Here is a 25,526-nt window from a genome sequence, read left to right on the forward strand (position 1 = left end):
GGAGTTGGCAGAAGCATAAGGAGACAAAATTGTGTCTGAATGAAACAGTCTGGAGGTGGCAGCAGCAGCATCAGGAGTCCTGAAAGTGACCCGGTGACAGAGTGGTGTGGTGGGTGGCAATACCAGTACCCAGTGATGAAGGTGGCTGGAATGTTTGTAACTGGGGAGCAGGGCCTTAAATCTGTTTGGCACTATCCATATTTGTGACGTGTTGGTGTAGCACCATGGTCAATCTACTCTGATGCATCTGGTATTGGTGGGTGGAAATCCTGGCTGATCCATGCCTGATTCATCTTCACAAAGGTCAGTCTCTCCACATTTTTCGTGGACAGACGAGGTCTCCTTGGGGTGACTATGGCCCCCACCGCACTAAACACCCACTCTGATGGCACACTACTGGCCGGGCAGGACAGCTTTTCCAGGGCAAACTCCGCAAGTTGCGGCTACAAATCAAGTTTGGCTGCCCAGAAGTCCAGTTGATCTTCAAGGTGTGTTGGCATGGGCATGTCAAGGTATGCCACCTGCTGGTTCAGGTCCTGCTCCATGTCTACCTACTGCTGATGAGTTACTTCACTATGCGGGTGAAGAAAGGTACTCGTCAGCGACTGTAGACTGAGGCTGTTGCTTTTGGAGCTGGTGCTGCTGCTGATGGAGCTGGTACTGCTCCTGACACCCCACCCCTCCCCAGCAGCCATGACAGTGGAAGGTGAGCGCAGAGGGCCCCCCAAGTAAGACCTGCTAGTGGATGGACGATGGGGCCAACTGACTACGTAGGATCTCTCTGTAGTAGGTCAGTTTGGCCTCCCTCTCAGTGGGTGTTAAAAAAGGCACCCATTTTGTGCCGTAGCGAGGGTCCAATAAGGTGGAGACCCAGAAGTCATCCCGCTGCCGAATGGTGACACTTCGGCTGTCGCTGCGCAAGCAAGTGAGCATGCATCGTGCCATTTGTGCAAGTGACTCGGATGGTCTCCCTGCCTCCATCTCCACTGCATACTGCCACGGTGTGTCTGGGTCCTCTGTCTTGCCTTCCTCATAACCCTCTAGCTTTCTAGTTCATCATGCTGTTCCTCTCCTGTCAGATGACTAGAAACACTGCCCATCTCATTAAACCTAAACTGTGCTCCACTGTGCCCCTCATCCTCCTCCGCCTCCTCCTCCTCCTTCAGTTCAGCCCCCACAGGGCTCATGTGGCCGTGAGATGTAGGCACAACATCTCCATTGCCCTGACCAGCCATCGTTTCCAACACTTGTTGTAGGATATTGAGCAGTGGAATGATGTCGTTCATCCCGTAATCCTGGTGATTTACATATACTGTAGCTTCCTCAAAGAGCCTTAGCAAATGGCAGGTTTCACGTATAAGCTGCCACTGGTTCACATTGAAGTTACACATGAGATTACCCATATCCGCTTGGATTATCAAGAAATCAGTGATGGCTTTTCTTTGTTCTTACAGTCGGTCCAACATATGCAGGGTGGAATTCCAACATGTGGCAACGTCACAAATCAGACTATGTTGGGGGATACCATTCTGACGCAGCTCAAGGAGGGTGTGCTTTGCAGTGTGCAAGTGGCTGAAGTGCATGCAAAGTTTCCATCCCATTCTTAGGATATCTTGGAAATGGGGGGAACACTTCAGGAACTGCTTGACAACCAGATTTAACACGTATGCCATGCAGGGCGCTTGTTTCACCCTTCCTTATCGCAGCACGGCCAAGATGTTCTTCCCGTTGTCAGTCACCATGGTTCCCATTTCCAGATTTCGTGGAGTAAGCCATGGTCTGATTTCTTTACGAATGACTTTTAGCAGTTCCTTCTCTGTGCGACTCTTTTCGCCAGGGCAAACCATGTGAAGAACAGCGTGACAGCGCCGTGCCCTGCACACATGGTATGCTGAAGGGCCACTGAAACTTGTCCGGGCAGTGGAGGCTGAGGACACGGTGGAGGATGAGGAGGCGGAGTCGCACACTCACAGGACCAACAGGCTGACAGCATGGAGGAGGAAGCGGTGTGACCTGTCCGAGTTGGGGTTATGACTGTGCAGGAACCACATTCACACAGTGAGCCGTAAAGGACATGTATTTTCCCTGACCGTAATTACAGCTCCAGATGTCGGCGCTGCCGTGCACTTTGGTACACACCGACAGACTCAAGGACTAGCCAACCTTCTCTTCCACAAAATTGTGCAGGGCTGGTACTGCCTTCTTCGCAAAGAAATAACGGCTTGGCACTCTCCACCTTGGCTCGGCAGAATCCATCAGTTCTCTGAAAGGTGCAGAGTCCACCAATTGAAAAGGGAGGGACTGCAGCACCTGCAAATTAGACAGGAGCACATTCAGCTTCTGCGCCATTGGATGAGTGGGCGCATACAATTGTCTCTTGGACATGGCTTAGCGGATGGATTGTTGATGGAATGGCTTACTAAAAGTGGGAGAAGCAGGAGCATCTGGAGCTACAGAAGGAGGGTATGACACACAGCTCTCTTCGGCTGAGGTGGGGGAGCCTTGGCTGGCTGAAGGAGGGAGTGGCGTGCCACTGGGTGATGCAGCAGGCTGGACCACTACATCGGAGCCACGGTTCTCCCAGGCCGCTTTATGGTGTCGAAGCATGTGTTGATGCAGGGCGGTGGTGCCAACATTGGGATCCTGGCCACACTTCACCTTCTGCAGACATATCTTGCATGTGGCTCCTCCTGTGGATGCTTGATGAAAAACTGCTACACCACCGAGTAGCTGATTTTCCCACCAATAGTCCGCACTGTTACTGCCACCGTCTCCAGGAACCCCTGTTCCACTACCTCCTGGGTAGGTAGGCTGCCGCGAAGCAGGTGGTCTCCCCCGGGCATGTTTGGCTCCAGAATTTCCACTTATGCCACCACGCTGACTGCCAACCATGCTACCACCTTGCTGGCTCAGCTGCTGCCTCAAGGGCAACCTGCAACTCTCTTCACCTGATGAGGATGAAGCCCCTTCTGCACCCAGCTCCCAAGTGCGATCGGCTTCATCACCATCGAGTTGTGTCTGCACGTCACTGCAGTTGGGTTGCTGGTCGAGACACGACCGCTAGCTGATAACCGGAGTTCATGCCTCTCGCTGCGACTCCTGCTGCCACTCGCCCCTAGTCTGCTGCGACCTCTTCCTGAAGGATTTAGGCCTCTGCCTCTCCTATGTGCTTGTCCTGGCACTTCTCTGCCTCACATACTTAGTGCATATATGAGGGGAGTACAATGCGCTTCACTACGCTTAAAAGAGTGTTTGTCTAGAACAGCAGCAGGTGTGCACTTTTGGCTGGCCTTTTCACAGTTTTTAGGCCCTAACAGATTAACAGGAACAAAATAGTACACTACTTAGATGTAGGTATGTGGTATGCACTGATGAGGGCAGAATACGCCTAAAAACTCTGTATTTTTGTAAAACACCAGCCGGTGAGTACTATTGCTTGGACTTTCACAGTATATAGGGCCTTGACAGATTAACCGGTACAAAATGGTACACTACTTAGATGTATGTATGCGGTAAGCACTGATGAAGGCAGAAAAATGCACTACAGTACGCCTAAATACTCTGTATTTTTGTAAAACGCCAGCCGGTGATTACTTTTGTCTGTCCTTTCACAGTATGTAGGCCCATGACAGATTAACACGTACAAAATAGTACACTACTTAGATGTAGGTATGTGGTATGCACTGATGAGGGCAAAAAAATGCACTACAGTACACTTGGAAAACGTATTTTCGTAAAACACCAGCCAGTGATTACTTTTGCCTGGACTTTCCCAGTATCTAGACTTGTTAGAGATTTACAGATACAAAATAGTAGACTGCTTTGATGTAGGTATGTGGTATGCACGTTTGAGGGCAGAAAAATGCACTACAGTCCGCTGAAAAAACATATTTTTGCACAGCAGCAGGACACAACAGTGCAGCACCACAAAAAAATATATAAAAAAATGTGTATTCAACCCAAAATTGCACTCTGTCACAGAGTATTAAGAATAGTGTGAACTGCTGGTTATCACACCATCTACAGACTAGTATAAGCAGTAGATTATTTCCTGTGGAAAAAATACACAGAATTGCGCTGAAAAATCATTTCTGCCTCCTGTGATAAGGTTCATGAAGTTAAGGCAGCTTGTTGAAATGTATGAGGCAACGAAAAGCTATCTGCCCCTCTCTGATAAAATGCTTAATAAAGTGACTGGGAGGTTAATGGCTAGCGTAAAAATCCTTCCCAGTGACAACAAGCACTGCTCTGTGTCCACAACGCTAATGTGACTAGCAGTTGGCAGGGGAACGCTGCGTTATGATCAATTCAGCGTGTCTGTGTAACACACAGAGACACGCAGTCCGTCCTATCCCTCTGCAGTGTATGGCATGAAATGTGCAGCCACGAAATGGCTGCCGATTATATAGGGCCGTGAGATCACAGGGGTGAATGAATGTTGATAGGCTGCATCCTGCATGTGATTCAGGGTCATCCCGCCTACCTCCCTTTCTGCCTTGCCTTCCCACCTTCCCAGCATCCTTGCCCCATGTACTGACATGTGGATCCGCCATATTAGGTGTCCTAGAGCCTGGAACGCTGTTAAATGGAGTTTAAGGAAGCGATTCACAGCGATATTCGCATTAGTTGCAAATCAAATAAATCCTGAAATTCGTAAGGAATTCGGGTTCGTCTGCTTCGATTTGCTCATCTCTAGTGGTAACCCATGGTAACTATTTGAGTTCGCCCATTTTTTAGTATTATTCACACCTGCCGGTGTTAATATGCACACGGAGGCATGGGAATAGGTCATGGGTTTATCCTGGCGTGCCAAAAATGATACATTTTTTTGGGAGAATTAACAGAATTGGGGTTCTAAAATAGTTAAGACTGAAGACAAAGTAGCTCTTGTATGAATAGCTGATAAAAGTATCCCTTTTCTGGGGATGATGGGTTGTGTGTGTGTAGGCTTGGCTGGAAGTAGGGTGATGGTCGATTGGTGTTACTAATAGTAGCCCGCGTACAGCAGGTGGTGACTGACTGTCATTAGTGTACAGTATGAGATGGCAGACTGATGTCACTAGCATCCAGCAAGGGTGGCGGTAGCACTGCCTAATCAGTGGCATCTAGCACTGGAGGTTTAAATTCCTCACTGATCCATGCCTGATTAATTTTAGAATCAACACTCTTTCCGAAGCCACACTGGGCAAGTTCTGGCCAATGGTCTAATCTAGTAACCCAGAAGTCCATGGGGTCTGGCTTGGAAGAAGCCTGTCTGCCAAAGAGTCAATTTCATTTTGGCCAGCAGCCCTTGCTGGCCGCAGGGTGGTTGCATAAGCAAACAAAGCAAATTTTAATTCGGCCAGCAGCCCTGGCTGGCCGCAGTGTGTTTGCAAAAGCAAATTTAACAAATTTGAATTTGGCCAGCAGCCCTGGCTGGCCGCAGGGTGGTGGCAAAAGCAACTGCTATAAATTTGTTGAATTTTGCCCCCGCCAGACGGCCCAGGCCTTGCTGGAAGTAGTAGCAATGATTGGAGCAAAACTGTTTTTCTGACATGTATTTCCCCTGGCTGTAAGTGCAACTCCACATATCAACCGTGGCATGTAGGACACAACTATCTCAGCATAATAATGGCAACTAGATACAAATTTTGGTTAGCAGCCCTGGCTGGCTGCAGGGCAATTACAAAATCAATTGCAACAAATTAGAATTTTGCCAGCAGCCCTGGCTGGCCACATGGTGGTTGCAAAAGCAAATGCAATAAGTTTGAATTTGGCCAGCAGCCCTGGCTGGCCACAGGGTGTTTGCAAACACTATAAATTAGAATTTTACCCCAGCAAGGCGGCTCGGGCCTGCCTGGGAAATCCCATTGAGACAACAGAAATGGAGAAAAGCTTTTTTTGGCCACGTATTGCCCCTGGCCATAGGTACTACTCCACGTAACAACCGTGACAGGCATGGTACCGTAGCTCTGTCTCAGCAAAATAATGGCGATTAGGTACACATCACCTTGGCTGGGTACACCCAATTAGTTGCCTGAAGGCGGTGGAGTCCACAAGATGGTATGGGAGAGCCTGTGCCACCAACAACTTGGTCAGATATGAATTGAGGTGCACTACAACAGGGTGACTGGAAGAATACTGTTGTCTGGAGGACATGGATTCTCAATGAATAACTGACGGGATTGGGACAGGCTTTGTGATACATGAGGTGCTGACGTAGAGGCCTAATTCCTAAATTTGGACCCTGCCTGTGCCTCACTTTCTCTCAGCAAAGACGGCACTGTGCCTGCTTTCCTGCATCTGGTAACATAGTAAAGAATTTCCAGACGGCAGGATACCATAAATAGCTAGGTACATCAACAACCTGCTGTGCCCATTCTAGAAAGTTTTTTTTGTCAAGCCTTCAGATCCAGCATCAGTGTACCATCACTTGTTCCTGAGCTGCTCGGACCAGAAGGCCCACTGACATCGTCCTCTTAAACCTTTTTTTTTTACCTTATTGACCAGGCTCTTTTTTTTTTTTGACTGGGTCCCTTTAAATGGTAATAACTTTAGAACGCTTTTTCTGAGCGGAGCGATTCTGAAATAGTTTTCTCGTGACAAATTGTACTTTATATAAGTGGTGCATTTTTGTTGATACATGCAGCATTTTTTTGTAAATAAAAAACTCTGGGCAAATTTCAGGGTTTTCTTTTTGAAATTTTTTTTATGGTGTATACTGTGTGGTAAAAGTGATGTTATATTTATTCTGTGGGTCAGTACGATTATGGCGATACCCATTTTATATAGCTTTCTATCTTAATTTTCCTTTTCTGAGCAAACTTCTTTTTCTGCCATTCATTTTTCAACAGCTGTAGCTTTTTTATTTTTCATCCAACGCCATTGAGTGAGGGCTTAGTTTTTGTGGGATGAGCTGTACTTTTTATTGGTATAATTTTTGCGATACGTGATACCATTTGATCTTTTTTAATACGCTATCTGTACCAAAATTGGCAAATTTTGTGTTTTTTACGGCGTTCACTGTACGGGATAATTTACATTATAGTTTTATAGTACATGTCATTATGGACGTGGCAATACCTATTATGTATATGATTTGTGTTTTTGATCTTGTTTAATGACAATGCAGCGTTTTATTGGGAAAGGGGCATTTTTTTTTTTTTTTACACTTCATACTTGTATTGAACAATCTTTTATTATTTAATTTTTCACTTATTACAGGTTATACTATGCTACAACACATTTGTACTGCAGCACAGTATGACCTAATCTTCTGCAGTTACTACAGACTATGCGATCTATCCTCTGGCTGGATCTCACAGGCTTCCGTAGCAGACAGACAGGAGGTTATCATCTGACCTCCTGCTTCCATAGCAACCAACGGCAACCTGCGATGGTATCGCGACGCCACCGTTGGTGAACAGGGGGAGTGCACTCCCCCTGTCAACACCATAGATGCTGTGGTCAGGATTGATCACGGCATCTATGGGGTTAATGCGGGACCAGCGTGATTGCAGCCCGTGGTAGTGCAGGAGATCGCTAGGACGTATGCATACATCCCAGCGCGCGAACGTGTCAGGTGCTGGGACTTATGCATACATCCTATAGCGAGAAGGGGTTAAACTCCTCTTCATTATCCCCACCACTCCTCTCAGTTAGCACTTCTCATGTGTCATCGTTCCCCCGCACCACATCCACCATGATTGCCTTCCAGACAGAGATGAAGAAGCAGACCCTCTAGTAAATTTCTTTACTAGACATATTAATCTTTTTGGGGGATTTTTCACCAACCTATCTGTCAACTTTAAGTTTCAATGCTTTGAACTGAGTTTATCTTACAACAAGGTGCATATAGGGCAAGTTTAATAAAACAAAAATTTTAAAAATACAGTCGCTTTAGAAGCCTAATGCACAAGGTGTGTTTGCGGAAAAATATGAAATTCAATAATACTGTGTAATAAAACAGGCCAGATACGTTCAGAGGAATACGCTTTTGCATGCCAGAGATGACAGCACAATGAGTATTGAAGGTGTTTACGGAACAATATTAAATACACCACAACCGTATAACACAACAGACTAGATACGTGTTACTAATCAACACACTTTTTGGGTAGCAGAGGAGAGAGCACAATGAGTGCTGAATGTGTTGGCAGAACAATATTAAATATACCACAACTGTATAACACTACAAGCTAGATACATGTAACTTTAACACTCTTTTTGGGTCGCACAGATCACTGCACCTCACTGGCTATTGTAGCTGGTTCAGGAACACTATTATAGTCACAAATCACTACGTTCTTCACAGGCTCTATAGACACATATAGGCGACACTTGAATACACAGGGGTGTGGAAATTTTATAAAAAACTACTTGTCCACGGGACTAAAATGGAGCAAAATCTACTTGTCCCGATCCACTTGTCCGGCCAATTTTCGCTTTTACGCTCTCGTTTTTTTCCTCCTCGTCCTATAATAGCCATAACTACCTACTATAATGACACCTTTTAATTTTTCAATAACATATTCCCCGAACCAAAAAAAAAAAAATAAAAAAAAAAATATATATATATATATATATAAAGGGAAGTGAAATTGAAATAGTAAAAGATAATTTAGCAGATTTGGTGATTTTTCTTTTCTGCGCCATTTACCTTGTGGTCAGATAACATGTTAGTTTTATACTTTAGGCGCCTGATTACAGTAATACCAGATTTGTATCGTTTACGTCATGTTTTACTAATTCTGGACTTTTTCAAATTTTTTTAATTGCCATTTTTTAACCCCTGTAGCTTTTTTCACATACCAGGCTGTATGAGGGCTAATTTTTTGCGCTATAATCTGTTTTTTGTATCGGTACCATTTTGGTATTGATCTGACTTTTTAATCGCTTTTTAACTTTTTTTTCTGGGATATTATAAAAATTTCAAATCTGTGGTTTGGTATTTTTTTTACATTTACCGTACGGGATACATAATGTTATATTTTCATAGGTTGTACAATTACGCACGAAGCCATACCAAATATGTTTATTTTTATTATGTTTGCATGTTTTTATATAGGAAAAGGGGGTGATTTGAACTTTTAACATGGAAGGGGTTAATGCAGCGGTCTTCAAACTGTGGCCCTCCAGATGTTGCAAAACTACAACTCCCAGCATGCCCGGACAGCCAACGGCTGTCCTGGCATGCTGGGAATTGTAGTTTTGTAACATCTGGAGGGGCACAGTTTGAAGACCACTAGGTTAATGTGTGTCTTTCAAACTTTTATTAAAACTTTTTTATTTTATTTTATTTATTTATTTTTTACACTTTATTACACTTATAGGAGGAATCATTAGATTCCTCCGGCAGATTAATAGATTCTATTGAACTCTATTAATCTGTGTGCTCTGTGATCCATTGATCGAGCCTGGCCCAGCCAGGATCTATCAATGACAGAGCCGGGACAGGAGGAAGCAGAGGTAAGTCCTCCGGCTACCTCCATAGTGGATCGCCCCCCCTGCGATCTCCCTTTAGATGCCGCTGTCAGCTTTGACAGCGGCGATCTAAAGGGTTAATAGCCAGCCGCGGCGATCGCCGCATGCTGGCTATTAGCGGCGGCTTACGGCTACTGAGAACAGCCGGGGGCTGCAGAGTATGGAGCGGGCAGGAATCCCAAGCCCCCTCCATACATACTGCAGAGCGCCGCAAGCATCTCCCCATGCAGACGTGCGGGGAGCAAAGGCAGAGGACGGAGGTCTGCACGGGGAGAAATAAGCCACGCCCCCTCATCTCCCCCCGCACGTCTGCAGAGCAGGGGAGAGAAGACGAATGTACACGGCTTCTCGTCTCCCCTGCTCTGCTTCCGAGGACACAGGCTGCAGCGTATGGAGCGGGCAGGAGTCGGGATCCCGCTCCATACAAACTGCAGATCGCCACCGCACTTGTCAGGTCCGGCCCTGCTTGCCCGAAGCCGGGCTAAGGGCCGGACAAATTCACCTGCCCGGCGCCCAAAACTGCTAGTCCCGGGCGTCGGGCGATAGAAATTCCACATCCCTGATACATACGCTTTGTGGGTGGGTGACGCAGATCAATGCACCTCACTGCGCCTCAGTTATATGCAGGTATGAGCCTTGAAAAAGGTTTTGGATTTGTGGTAGCAAAAGATGAGCCCTCCAGAGGCTGTTATTAATTTTTTTTGTGTATAGGTTTCTTGCATGGTGATCGAATCCTGTTCACACATACTCACACGCACAAGGTCTATATTTCTAATCTGTAGCATTCTCTATCTTTCTAATCACAAACTGTACCTTTTTCTTCTCTCTTTCTAATCTTTAGCTCTCTTTTTCTAAATACTAGCTGCCCCTATTACTGCCTCTCCTGCTCTCTTCAGTAGCTCCATCATTCGGAATGCTGTGGGTGACGTCACTGGCCTTTATCTGTGTCCTTTGCTGCATCTTATTGGCCTTTGTGCTGATTGATTCATGAAAGCAGCCAGTCACATGATAGACCTGGGTTATCATGCGATCTGCTGCTTTCCCTATGTCATCTCACCGCCCCCTGCCCACCCTGCTTCTTCTGTCCGCCCAAAAAACATGCTTTCACAGTTTTTCGTGCTATTTACCGCCTTGCGCTCACCGAACTGGAAAAATCCTAAAGTTTGGTTTGAATCCGGGTTTGCCGAATTCGGTTTGCTCAACTCTAATAAGGACACTTCTTTTTTACTTTGTCAGCTGAATGGAGCCAATATATACATTTGGCCTATGATGTAGTTGCTTTCAGAGTGTACATGGCAGCATACACTGCCAAGGGACAGTTATAGTGTCAAGTTACAGCGGTTATCTGTAATAATAATTTTACATTTTTTTGTTTATCAAATTCTTGTGATATAAGGATCTTTACCATTTATAGAAAAATGTAGGGAATTAGGGAGGATGTAAGCAGCTTGTAATTGTTCATTTTAACCTTCATAGTTCTGTTTCAGTATCTCCGGCACCAGAAAGTATAGAGCTTATAGTCTGTAATGCAATAAATATAATATATGAAAAACACTGATATTATAAATTGGCATTATCTATTCTCATTATCATTATAGACACAATCTTTAGCTTCATCATTATCTACAAGACAGCTACTTCGGATCTGCAGACGGTTGGCTCAATATCCAGATGAAAGTCTTCATCATGTTGTTAATAAGGCATGTCTCTCAAGGTGAGTATAGGGGCCCGGTAACCTTGTAGATGCATAGACTTTGTAAGTATCAGTTGTAATTTGCCAGTTTTCAACATAATGCAACATTCTTAGTATGATAGTTTTTTTTGTAATATAAAAATGTTTACATTCAGAATAGGGTAACACATGCCTTATTTTCCTACTCATTGAAGTCAATGGGTAGAAAAATCCGCTGCAGAAAATACGCAGCAAAATATAGCATGTGTGACCTTACCATTTAGTTGTTAATTTAATGCAGATTATAAATAACCATGGCACCCCATAATTTAAATTCAATGTGCAAGTCTTTTTATTGGTTTTTAATGGTTAGTGTGTGACCACAATGATTTTAAACAGTCTCCAGTCTCCTCATATGCTTTTGTACATTTTGGAGTGTAGAACTGAATCCCATATTCAAGATGTAGCTCTATAGGGGAACAATAGTATATCTTGGGGTAATAATCTTATTTAAATACTGGAATACCTCCTTAACATGTTACACATGACTCCTTGCTTCTACCTGTTGCAGTACAATGAACTTTAGCCATTGCATATTGGTATTAAAAAAAATCATTATAAGAATATGGTAACGCTACCCTTGTACATAACTGTACTTACAAGCTGCATATTACTTTGATTGAATCGTCATTTTAATATTCTCCTAGATTTTTGCCAAGTCTGGCTCGATCATCTTTACACAAAGCTTTGATGGATTCAGGGATAGAGGAAACTAGTTCAGACATGGAAACCCTTGAAAACAAAGATTACAGCTGTAAGTGTATTGTTCTTTTATTATATTGTTACAGGTCTCACATTAAATATATTTTATATTAGGCAGCACAATTTCGGTGAAACACAGTCCATGATCTTCTGTAGCACAAGATCACAAGATTAGAGTTTTCACACATATTGCAAATTCTATACATTGAAGAAAAAAAAAAGAAAACAAAGATTTTTATAGAAATCTTGACATAAAGGAGAGAGATATTTTAATGATTATCTGTACAAAAAGTCCTTATTATGCAATATATTTTTATGTGTTTCCTTTAGGCTAGAGCTATACTGCAATTTTAGTTACAACATTGCCGTGTCACACTGCATAGATCGTGCTGCATCGGCGCTAAGGTAACTGAAAAGGGTCATGTTGTGGATGGGTATTATGTGACTGTCGGGTCATGGTTGCAGCCATTTGTGAGTCACAATGTGACCCTATTTAGTTACCTTAGGCCTGATTCTGCACGATCCACACAGACAACACATCAATGTCCAGTGGGGTGACCGCTGTCACTGCCAAATTAACTATGTAGCATCAGCCTTGAACTGCATAATTTCACCCCATATATAGATGATAAAATAAGATTGTTTGCTTTCTTTAGAAAGATGCATTGTCTTAATACATGTTAGCATAAATGTTGTCACAACAGGAATTTCGTTCTAGATAACAGTGTTATAATGGGCACTATTTTACTAGGTGAAATAACATCCGGGATACTGAGACTTGGCAGTGTTACTGTACCAGTGTTTAATCCTGATGAGAAGATGAAAGTGCCTGATGTCCTGTTCTATGAAAATGCACAGGTAAGTTTTAAAGGCTATACTAGGAGAAGAAAAGATGTTTTTTTCACACACACACACGAACACACATATACCTATTTTTTAGCAATATATTTTAAAATAATTATTTTAATTGTGATGAAGGAATTTGTAGTGTAATTTCAATTGCTAGGATTTCCATTAAGACGCAGTAAAAGAGATTACTTTATTGTCCAGATTGTAGTAAACCTGTAAACTATGGCATCAGATTTGCTTCCATAGGCAAATACTAATTTACTTGTTTTGATAAATCTTGCACAATAAAGTTTTTCTGTGGGCAGCACTGTAGTCAAGACGTGATTGGGGAGAGTGTAAAGACTAGTGCAGAGAAACCGCAATTGAGTAATAGCTTTTATTTAATAAACCAGATTGGCTCATAGGCAATGACTATGGTTCTCCTTTGCACTAGATTGTTCACTTCTGGCCCAATTTTTGCAAAACAGTTGTATCTCTTAACAAAAAAAATTTTTGACAGATTCTTTTGTGTCCTTAATGTGTTTTTCCTATAATCAAATTCTGATTTCTGTTTAGCCTCATCATTTACTGAAGATAGTAAAGAGACATAAGTAGTTTTTGAAGAGATGGGAGATATAGGAAATGAGCCTGTTGATTTCGTTGAGTGATGTGAGGTCATGTTATATATTGCAAAAATGACTGTGAGATATGGCTCTGAACTCCAACAATGAAGTTCCAATGTATAAAATCATCAGATAAAAGTTGAAGTAGTTTATATAAGAAAAACATAATTCTGGAATAAACTGCATCAACTCTCATATGACAATTTTAAACATTGGAACCTCTTTCTTGGAGTGCAGAGCCATATCTCGGAGTCATATTTGCTATATATTGCATATCTATTCCAGGTCTAGTACAGCAGCTATCTTCTGGGGTTTCCTATTTTCCTTCAAGGGGTAGTATACATATTTTTTATATGTTCCAGGTGAGCTGTTAGATGTTAGGATACTTTATAGAACCACTCTGGAGAGGTACTCCCTGGTGCTAAATGGGTAATAAATGAAGTGCTGTCCTCTTTTCTTCTCCCTTTCTTCTGCAGTATTATAAACAGGGCTTGGTTAAGCCTTGTCTACACTGACAAGCCGTATTTTTCTAAGTACTTTGGCTGACCTACTTCCACATGACCTGTTTCTTGCTTCTCCTCTGAAAGCATCACTTGGCTTGAGAAAAAGCGAAAGGGGTGGGAGGCAAATAGAAAATCATTGCTTTCTGTACATCAGTCACAGAGAGACTCATTTTAGAATATGTATGCATGCGGCTAAGCCGACTAATTTGTTTATCTGAGCGTGATATTGTCCTCAAGGTAATACAACAATCAGCAATGGAAGGGAAGTGGGTCAGCTCACATTTTGGCAGCATCTTGTTGCTTGTAATTAGTGACACATTTTTAGAGCAATTTAGGAGCTCAGAATAATCCAATGCAGTTTTACCTAAAATGTCTTTTATGTGGTTTTAAGGCAGATTATGTTATGAGGTGCTTAGGAAAATTATGTCCTTCATTAGTTTTTGTTATAAAAAAAAAAAAAACATCAGATATTTCAAATGGTGTATTTAGTCCAACAGGCAAATACATGCAGCAAACATATGTAGGCTTAGCCCTTGTATGCAAACAGAATGTGGATGCTCTTTTTTCCAACAGGTGTGCCCCTGTGCAGATTTTCACCATCTGTGCACAAAAAAAACTACTTTGACAAGTCAGTTTTCCATTTTAGTTTAATCTTTTAATTTAAGTTAAAATAAATATATAAATAAAAAAATCAAGAAATGAAATACTACTACTGCTGTTAGTATTTCCATTTCTGGTCAATGACCACCTAACCAGCTTTCCCCCTCAATCCGTGGATACATTTTACAACTGGTTTAATGGGTTACTCTGCCCCTAGACATCTCCCCTGTCCAAAAGATAAGATGTCTGATCAGGGGGTGGGGGTTCAGGCCACTGGGACCCCCGCTATATCCGGGCTTGCACCCCGGCTTTCTGAACATTGATGTTCAGAATGCTGGGTTTAGGCGACCATGCCCCCGTCATTTATGTCTATGGATGGGGACGTGACGGCTGTATTAGCTCGTCACGCCTCCTCCTATAGATATGAATGGAGGGGACATGGCATCACGGCCACCTGAACCTGACATTCTAAACATAAATGTTCAGAACGCTGTGGTGTCAGCCCTTTGTACAGGGGTTAAGATGTCCAGGAGTGAAGTACCCCTTTAATTTGCAATCTTTACAAAAATGACCCATGTTATTATTTTAGCAGAAAAAGTATCCAGCACTCCAAGGGTACGGGAAAACTTAGCCTTATTTAATCCATATAAAATGATCATACAAACAGTCTCAATACAGAAACACAGAGGGCTCAACGCGTTTCGGAGCAGACCACTTAATCATAAGTCTAAAGAAATTGTGTTCACTGCAGTTAAACTCGCCCCACATCAGTGCATAAATGTCTGCAGCCGGTGTGTTCTACAGGAAGAACAAATGAAACACGAATAGTAATAATTTTGTCAAAACTAGCTTCACATTAGTAATTTAACCCTTAATGCTGGCATACTTGTATTCCACTAGTATACATAAAAGCTAAATTATTTAATACTTAGCAAATTACTATGCAACAAAGTCATATAAGACCCTAATCTGTGCATGTACCATGTTATGACCACTCAAATGTGCCTGCTAATATATATTTAATTAAGAGTGAACAAGGTGAAAAATGTATAAAGCAAGCACAAAATAACATAGCAAACTTGGTCTTACACAGAGACTGCACCCATAGTGAATATTCAACTGAACAGTTGATAAATTCTTCGTAAGTTACTATGCAACAAAAAAATTAATGAAACCTTAACCTGTGCAAGTACCATGTTGTAACCACTCCATCGCATGTGCTATTGTATATTTTTCATTGTATTAAGAGTGAAAAAGCTGAAAACTCAAATGCAGAATAGTGTGGACATGGTCTTATACAGAGATCACACACAGTCAATATTCAGCTGAACAGGTTCCTACCACGTATGAGAGATACTATAAATTAACTTCAAGCAGGATAATACCATAACATTAAATATAATTGTCAGGTAATTACAAGAGAATTGCATCATATACGTTTTCTGAAATGCCTAGAGAGAGCAGAAACATCCATGTTACTATTGCCCAGGTCATTGCCCGTGTCTGCAAATATGTGTTTTTAAACTATTCATAGTCCATCCTAAATATTGTTTGCGGCAAATGTCACGCACGGCCAAATAATGCACATTTTGCAATTAATGAAACTTTTTAGTTTAAACATTTTTCCTTTTGGAAATGAAATGAATTCTGTGGACTTTTTCATTATTGACCAGGTAACACACCTACTGCTATGCTATGCTATTGTGGTTACCTGTGCACTTAAGCCATGCCTTACTATGTAATTATTTTGTATAGTACCAACAGTACATTTGTTATTACTAATCTCTGGTCTTTTATATGATGTGATTTTTGTTCCACACATTTCACAGTTTAAATGAGCATAAAATATTAAGGAATTAGTGCTGTCTTTCCACACAGAATTTGTACCAGAAGTACAATACAAAACAGGTTAAATCATGTTTGTTCACACTTAATTCACATGCAAAAATATCTTCGAAAATTTAAAGGGAAGCCGACAGCTGGTTCACCTAGGCAAAACCCAATGCACAAGGTTATAGTGTTTGTGAACTGGATTAAAATGAGGAATAATTAATCCGGATCCGTGGTCCAGTTCCGGTGATAGATACTTTTTAGCCGGCATTGCTAATTTGTTTATTAACCAATTAGCTATTCCAGCTAATAACGGTTCTATCTCTGGAATAGGATCACGTATCTGGGTAAATTATACCTCATTTTTATTCTGTTCACCTGCACTATAATCCTATGTATTGGGTTAGTGCTGGTGAACCGACTGTCAGTTTCGCTTTAGGGCAAGCTGTCAAAGTAAAATAGACCTATGTATTTGTGTTGGTTTTTCTGCATATAAAAATCTTCTACAAACAGAAGTCTCATGGTAAAAAATTTCTGTAATGCCAAGGCTGTCTGAAAATAAAACAATAAACAGGGCTCACCTGCCTCCTCTCCCTCAGTGTCCCGGTATCTCGCTCCGCTCTTCCGCTGCCGTCTTCTTCATGGTCTGCATGTGGTCGGTGAATCACGCTGCTGGTGAGCAAATTGCCCGCCGCAGAGATGTCCTGCCTCAGCTGGTGATAGGCTGAGGCAGTGTGATGCACTGAGCCACGGCATTGGTCACCTTGGCATAATGCCTCACACTGCCGCTTAGCTTATTGCAAGCAGAGACAGGACATCGCTGCGACCAGCGATGTGCTGACCAGCAGCGTGATGTGCTGACCATGGCTGGACCATGAAGAAGATGGCAGCAGAGGAGCGAAGCGAGTTACCGGGACACCAAAGGAGTGGAAAAAGGGGAGTCCTGTTTATTGGTTTATTTTCAGGCAGCATGGGCATTATAGAAAAAAACAATTTTGCCTTGAGACTGTTCCTTTAATGTTGTTATTAAAGGTCATGTCTTTTACTTTGGAATATCTATCACTATTCTTTTACTTGAATAGTTGCTTTCCAAATTCTTGAGGTTGCTCTTGAATACAGACAGGTAGTTCTAACTGTACAGTCACAATACGTGTTTTCAGATGAAAGGATACAGCACTTCTTTTTTTGTAGATTGTTGTTACAAGTGGGGTTTTTCATTTAAAGTGTTTTTTTCATCTCCGTATGTTGCCCAAATTAAATGCAGCTTATCAGAGGTACAGGTCCACTGTTCTAGTAGGACAAACCCTATTAAAAGATATGTAGACATTATTGTAAAAGCTGTTGCAGAGCACATTAAAGGAAATCTGTCATCAGTGTCACCTGCACTAACCTGTCAATACAGACAGGTAGTGCAGGTGACACTCATAACAATGGTACTCGCCTTGTCCCATTCCGTGCTGTGGTTCTCCAGCAATCCTCTTCGGTATCTTCAGCTCCGGGCCCAACTTGGGGCATGGGCGGAGCTTAGTCATGTCACCGTTGTGGTTTGCTAGCAGCGAGACCCAGCAGAGAACCGCACGGAATGGGACAAGGTAAGTACCATTGTCATTAGTGTCACTTGCACTACCTGTCTGTACCGACAGGTTAGTGCAGGTGACACTGATGACAGACTTCCTTTAAATGTCATTGTGTTAAATTATTTTTTCGAAGTTGCCTGGTAGCATGGAAATCTCAACTCTAGTAACCTATGTCCCACCTGATGAGATGGCTACAAACACACAAATTTATTGGAGAAGCTGAATATGTACAGTATCCTGCGCATATTTGATGCACAGGATTTGAAGCTGTGTTCAGTTTACATTGAAATTTGTAGCTTCAAATCCTGTGCATCAAATATATACAGAATATTGTACATGTGAACACAACCTTAAGATATTGATTTAGAAATTGAGTCCAGTGGGTTGTCCATATTAGTGATTGGCAGCTATCTCTATATTTAAAGGGGTATTCCGGGCAAGCAAAAACATTTTATCCAAAGGATAGGCAATAAGATGTCTGATCGGGGGGTCTCGCCGCTGGAACCCCCCGCGATTTCACTGTAGCACCCGCATTCTATGCGGGAGCTGCGTCTTAAGTTTCGGAACCTCCAGGTTTCCGGGACTGGGGACGTGACGTCACACCAGGCCCCCTCCATTCATGTCTATGGATAGGGGATAAAATGTTTTTGCCCGGAATACCCCTTTAAACTTATACAAGAAAAACTGTTAATCATTCAGTGGGGCCACCCAGACTGAGCAAAGGTTTAAAGAGGTACTCCATTGGAAAACTTTTTTTTTTAAATCAACTGGTGCCAGAAAGTTACAGATTTGTAAATTACTTCTGTTAAAAAATCCCAATCCTTCCAGTACTTATCAGCTGTTATATGATCCACGGGAAGTTCTTTTTTTTTTTTTATTATTTCCTTTCTGTCTGACCACAGTGCTCTGCTGAGACCTCTGTCCATTTTAGGAACTGTCCAGAGTAGGATAGGTTTTCTATGGGGATTTGCTCTTACTCTTGTGTAGATTTAGTGTATTGCAGTGACAGGTAGGATAAGAAGTTACCATAATTTTTCTTTTACTAAATGTATGGCTTATAGAGTATGCTGTGAGTACATTGGCCAAGATCAGACTTGGCTCAGCTGAGCATTATTGTATATATTACAGGGATTCCAGGATTTAATAGGAAACTAGGAAAATGAACAGCCAGTTGCAGAAGGACCAGAAAGAACAGCTGGCTTTATGCAGACAGGTCAAACACACACACCGCTCACCTGCAGGCCCTTTGCTTCATCCGGGCAGTCCAGAAAAATGATTAGCCACACTGCACTGGTCCTGGTGCAAACTAGTAGAGATCACGGTACATCCAGTACAACATGTGATGGATGTACCTTCAACTTTACTTTACGTGAAATAGGAAACTGGTTCATGTGTATCTTTTTTTGGACAGCTATTGCTCAGACCTTTCCTACGGAGAGTTTAATGCTCTGCTATGCCTCTTTCCAGTCTTCTCCTGCTATCAGAACAAGTATGTGAGTTTGTTCACTTACAGAACATGTAATGAGAAATGACAGTGAAATGCTGCTTTATATTTTACCTTGTGTAATATTCCCCACTTCCATGGAATACATAGAACGGCTCACTTCAGTAATGTGGTTGTCTTTGCAGCATCTGAGGGTTATGGAAGACATGTTAAAAGATTTCCTGCTTGGAGAACACCTCTTGCTTGTTGGAAATCAGGTAAGCATTTTTCTATTTTTTTTTATTGTATTCTGGAAAATAATAAAAAAGAAAAAAAAAAGGCCTTTTTTTGTATTGATCTACGATTTATTATTAATAGGAAGTTTCTCCAATGTTGTGATTTCTTCACATTTTATATATTATAGTTGACATTTTAAGAGTTATTATACCAGGTGGCCATTTTACATTGTAGGCACCTAGAGCATTAGGTTTTTATATCTAGTGTTTTATGGCAACAACTTTCACACTAACCAGAACCCAAATAATTTAAAAGAAGAATACTTCCTTAAAGGGAAACTGTTATGAGATTTTACCATATATAATGGGTGGCTGCACATTATATATGGTAAATTCTTCTTCCTCACTATCCCCTGGAGATGTTCCTGGGTATATGAAGCTAGAAATTATTCTCCACTTGCCCTGTATGTAGTCTCCTGGGCAAGGAATCTATACTCATCTAGTCCCGTCAGCTGCTGCTGTGATCACTAGGTGAGTATAGCTTCCCACCGAACTACTTATGGGCCGGCGGGGAACAATTTTTAACTTCATAGACATATACCCATTATCACTTCAGGCAGGAACGTCTCTTGGGAATGGTGAGGAAGAAGATTTTACCATACATAACATGCAGCTATGCATTCTATATGGTAAACTCTGATCACAGGTTCCCTTTAAGGAGATTCTTCTCTGTAGAACACATCATCTCTTACCTGCTAATCATCAAGAGAGATGGTTTGGTCCAAGTTGTAGCAAATTCAGATAAATTACCTAAATGGTTAATAATAATAAACATAACTCCCTAAGAGGACCAATTCATTCTCCTAAAAATGGTAACATGTCATTGCCCATGAGCAATAGTTTCTTATTTAAGCTACCATATTAATATCAGTTGCTGCTGGGGGTTAGATGCAACTGCAAAAAAAAGTGGTGGCAGGAGGGAATTCTTGCTGCACGCCTCTAAATAATGGTATATTTTCAGAAGGCCTTTAGCTGTATTCCTAGCCCCTGGGTCTAAATAGAATAGTTTAAACCATCAGTTTAAGCCATTCTGAAAGTCCACAAAGTTCAAAGTGGCCCAAAGATAGGGGCACACCATGCTGTCAAAGGCCAGGAACCTTCAGACTCAAAGTTTGAATTGGAAGGTAAAGAAAAAGCCTTAATATATTGGACAGCCAGCCTGCTCATCTTGCTGTGCTATATTAGCAATCACTCTGGACATTCTGTTTGCCATTATTTTGGCTACAATCTTTACATTCAAGAATGTGATTAGTTTATACTACATTATATCTAAAAATAGTCTATACTATACTATTTGAGATCGTAAGCTGGTTTGGAAATCAAAACTATTGCAGCTTCATTCATGGATGTTGGAAAGGGTCCCTCAAACAAAGTCTTAAAGTTCTCTAACACCTCCACCATTAACAGAGCATCTGGCATCTCTGTGTGTTCTTTGGGTAGTCTGGTAGCCTTTAAAATTATGTTGTGGAGATATGCAGTTGCAGAAAATCTGCTGCATATCTTTAATTTGCATGTGTAGTTAAGCCACACCTAAAATTTTTTTTTCAATACCCCAAGAGGGACAAATTAATGTGATACACCTAACAGTATCCTCAGTGCCAGACGCAATGGCTCCAGTGCCAACCAACATTGTCTGACAGCATAAACAGCCACTAAACAACTATTGTCAGCCACAATGCTATACCCTGTTCCCCCAGTTAGCACAAGATTTACCTGCTCCACATTGCTGCCTTTTTGCTGGAAGTTGCAATTTGGTTTTCCTTGATAGAACAATTTTTGTTCTATTAAATATTAACTTCCACTAAATGCCACTTGAATCCCTGATGATAATAATATGTAAAAGCCCATAATTGACATACTCTGCATTAAAACTAATGCCATAGTCTCATTCATTAAAGGGTATACATTATCCAAGGTATACACAGGCTTAATTTAATCAGTCAAGACCATTTAAGCAACATTATTTTGCTTTGCCAGCAACCTTTATTAAAGGTGAATTAAGTGGCTAAACACACACAGAGACATGTACTCATCTACCCAAGGGTAAAAAGAAAAGCACTTGTGAAAGGTTTACAATTAGCAGTTTCTGACAAGTCAATTTAGAAAATGCACAAATTTATGTAGATTATATATAACTACAGATCTACTAGAAATCACATATTTGCAGCTGCTAGTTATTTTACATATACTTATGTATTCTGTCCAATATGGAGGATATCACATTGCCTCAAAGGAATTGTGTAATTGCAAGAATGAGAAAGAAAATGCCACAAACACTGCCCATATGCCATCCATGGCAAAAATTGTGGAATCCCCACACATAGTGGACAGTCACCTAGCTTTTTTAAATTGAAGCAAATACACACATTGCAAATTGAACACAAATAAATGTTTTAACCCCCTAAAGGGGTTATACAGTTTACAAAAGTATCCCCTATCCACATTATAGGGAATACGTGTCTTATCTCGGACACTCCTACGATCTCCAGAATGTGACCGTCTCTTACCAATGAGCAATCCAGCCCCCATCTTCCAAAAAGTAATAGTCTTGGCAGTGACGGTCTGTTCAGTCACCTGCAGCATCGGTTTCCCGCCTCAACTGGTGAATGGCTGAGTGGGCTGGCAGTGCTGAGAAAGGTAGTAGCCTGAGTTCTTCTGTAAGAGACTGGCCCCATTGTGGAGATCTTACATTTATTCCCCCCTGTCCTGTGGGGGAGTTAACATAGATAAAAAGATTAACTAGTCTTAAAATGTTCATATTTCAACAAATATGATGTTGAAAAACTCTACATATGGCTTGGCTGTTAACCATATTCATATAAAGCAGCATTTTATAAAAATAACAAGGTTATCAGTGTTAACTATTTAGATTTACAAGACAAGCTTTAGAGCCTTAAAGATATGTAGAAACACAATCAATGGTCAACCACAGGCTATTTGAGGGAAGCTGAACTGTATTTTGATTCATATCAGCTACAGTGGGGCAAAAAAGTATTTAGTCAGCCACCAATTGTGCAATGTCCCCAACTTGAAAAGATGAGAGAGGCCTTTAATTTACATCATAGGTATACCTTAACTATGAGAGACATAATGAGAAAAAAAAATCCATAAAATCACATTGTCTGATTTTTAAAGAATTCATTTGCAAATTATGGTGGAAAATAAGTGTTTGGTCACCTACAAACAAGCAAGATTTCTGGCTCTCACAGACCTGTAACTTCTTCTTTAAGAGTCTCCTCTGTCCTCCACTCAATACCTGTATTAATGGCACCTGTTTGGACTTTTTATCAGTATAAAAGACACCTGTCCACAACCTCAAACAGTCACACTCCAAACTCCACTATGGCCAAGACCAAAGAGCTGTCAAAGGACACCAGAAACAAAATTGTAGACCCGCACCAGGCTGGGCAGACTGAATCTGCAATAGGCAAGAAGCATGGTGTGAAGAAATCAACTGTGGGAGCAATTATTAGAAAATGGAAGACATGCAAGATCACTGATAATCTCCCTCGATCTGGGGCTCCACGCAAGATATCAACCTGTGGTGTCAAAATGATCACAAGAACAGTGAGCAAAAATCCCAGAACCACACAGGGGGACCTGGTGAATGAGCTGCAGAGAGCTGGGACCAAAGTAACAAAGGCTATCATCAGTAACACAGTATGCCACCAGGGATTCAAATTATGCAGTGCCAGACGTGTCCCCCTGCTTAAGCCAGTACATGTCCGGGCATGTCTGATGTTTGTTAGAGAGCATTTGGATGATCCAGAAGAGAATTGGGAAAATGTCATATGGTCAGATGAAACCAAAGTAGAACTTTTTGGTAAAAATTCAACTCCTTCTTTCTCCTTCAACTCGTCTTGTTTGGAGGAGAAAGAATGCTGAGTGTCATCCAAAGAACACCATACCTACTGTGAAGCATAGGGGTAGAAACATCATGCTTTGGGGCTGTTTTTCAGCAAAGGGACCAGGACGACTGATCCGTGTAAAGGAAAGAATAAATGGGGCCATGTATTGTGAGATTTTGAGTGAAAACCTCCTTCCATCAGCAAGGGCATTGAAGATAAAACGTGGCTGGGTCTTTCAGCATGACAATGATCCGAAACACACTGTCCGGGCAACGAAGGAGGGACTTCATAAGAAGCATTTCTAGGTCCTTGAGTGGCCTTGCCAGTCTCCAGATCTCAACCCCATAGAAAACCTTTGGAGGGAGTTGAAAGCCTGTGTTGCGCAGCGACAGCCCCAAAACATCACTGCTCTAGAGGAGATCTGTATGGAGGAATTAGCCAAAATACCAGCAAACAGTGTGTGAAAACCTTGTGAAGATTTACAGAAAACAGTTGGCCTCTGTCATTGCAAATAGAGATGAGCGAACTTACAGTAAATTCGATTAGTCACGAACTTCTCGGCTCGGCAGTTGATGACTTATCCTGCATAAATTAGTTCAGCTTTCAGGTGCTCCGGTGGGCTGGAAAAGGTGGATACAGTCCTAGGAAAGAGTCTCCTAGGACTGTATCCACCTTTTCCAGCCCACGGGAGCACCTGAACGCTGAACTAATTTAGGCAGGATAAGTCATCAACTGCCGAGCCGAGAAGTTCGTGAGGAATCGAATTTACTGTAAGTTCGCTCATCTCTAATTGCAAACAAAGGGTATATAACAAAGTATTGAGATTAACTTCTGTTATTGACCAAATACTTATTTTCCACCATAATTTGCAAATACATTCTTAAAAAATCAGACAATGTGATTTTATGGATTTTTTTTTTCTTATTATGTCTCTCATAGTTGAGGTATACCTATGATGAAAATTACAGGCCTCTCTCATCTTTTTGAGTAGGAGAACTTGCACAATTGGTGGCTGACAAAATACTTTTTTGCCCCACTGTATATCATTAAAGGGGTTTTCCGGCCTTAGACATCTTATCCCCTATTCAAAGGATAGGAGATAAATGTGAGACGTGACTGCTCCCGGGCATGCCCCCTTGTGACGTCACACCAAGCCCCCTCCATTCATGTCTATGGGAGGGGGCGTGACTGCCAGGGGCTGCACGGAAATCGCGGGGGTCCCAGCGGCGGAACCCCTGCAATCATACTTCTTATCCCCTATCCTTTGGATAGGGGATAAGATGTCTTAGGCCGGAATACCCCTTTAATATATAATCTGCTTCTGTTTTCTTTGTCTTATAGACAAATGACTCATAAATCATGACTTTATTATTTTTAGTTTAAATATCTTGAGTTTTTTTTCTTTTTATTGATTTCGAAAATACCATTTATGCTGTGTGTGTGTATGTTTTCTAAATACCTTGTTTCTGTGCCTACAGGGTGTTGGCAAGAACAAGATAGTGGACAGATTTCTGCACTTGCTAAACCGACCAAGGGAGTATTTGCAACTCCACAGGTAAAGAATTACATTTTTATAAAAGGCATACCAAACTCATGGAGAAATGGGTAATTATTGCAGCCATATATGGGATTTTTTGTGGAATGTCTTTTTTAAATTTTTTTTTTTTTATTAACAGAACCATTTTGCCATACATAGTTATGGCTTGTTATTGTTTTGGTTGCTTTTATTTATTGAATTTTTTTTAAATAATTCACTGCGCACTAAATGATTTTATAATTTTTTAGCATTAATTCTGGTGTTATCTCTTTGTGTGTAGATGCAATGAGTTGAATAGCAGACTGCAGCTTCACATGTGACCACTTATTATACAGCTATTTCTTTAGCAGAGGAGAAACCGTTCTCCAGTACATCTCTTCTGAGCATATAGCAGTTTGGAGATATGAAAACCTAGATGTTCAGCATCAGGACCAGTACAGACACAGCATTATAGCACACACATAGAGGTGTGATATTACACTTTAGTCCCTGTAACTTAGTTGTTTTGTTACATTTTGTAAAAATAAAAATTAGGTCTTAATCTATTATACAACTGTAACATTGG

At 41.5% G+C, this 25,526-nt stretch overlaps 1 protein-coding gene across 3 annotated transcripts in view; it reads left to right on the forward strand.

Moving 5' to 3' along the window:
- The window catches only part of VWA8 (von Willebrand factor A domain containing 8), a 383,619-nt gene that overhangs the window by 137,063 nt on the left and 221,030 nt on the right, over positions 1-25,526 (forward strand). For all 3 annotated transcript variants that reach the window (XR_008888496.1, XM_056555457.1, XM_056555456.1), the window contains exons 18-22: positions 11,061-11,176; positions 11,842-11,948; positions 12,648-12,754; positions 19,487-19,558; positions 24,903-24,979. Coding sequence is in view for 2 of the 3 variants with exons in the window: in XM_056555457.1 (XP_056411432.1) it covers positions 11,061-11,176; positions 11,842-11,948; positions 12,648-12,754; positions 19,487-19,558; positions 24,903-24,979 (479 nt within the window). In the remaining variant the exon portion in view is untranslated. The remainder of the gene's footprint in view (positions 1-11,060; positions 11,177-11,841; positions 11,949-12,647; positions 12,755-19,486; positions 19,559-24,902; positions 24,980-25,526) is intronic.

Source organism: Hyla sarda, chromosome 2, assembly GCF_029499605.1.
Source record: "Hyla sarda isolate aHylSar1 chromosome 2, aHylSar1.hap1, whole genome shotgun sequence".
Taxonomy (NCBI): Eukaryota; Metazoa; Chordata; class Amphibia; order Anura; family Hylidae; genus Hyla; species Hyla sarda.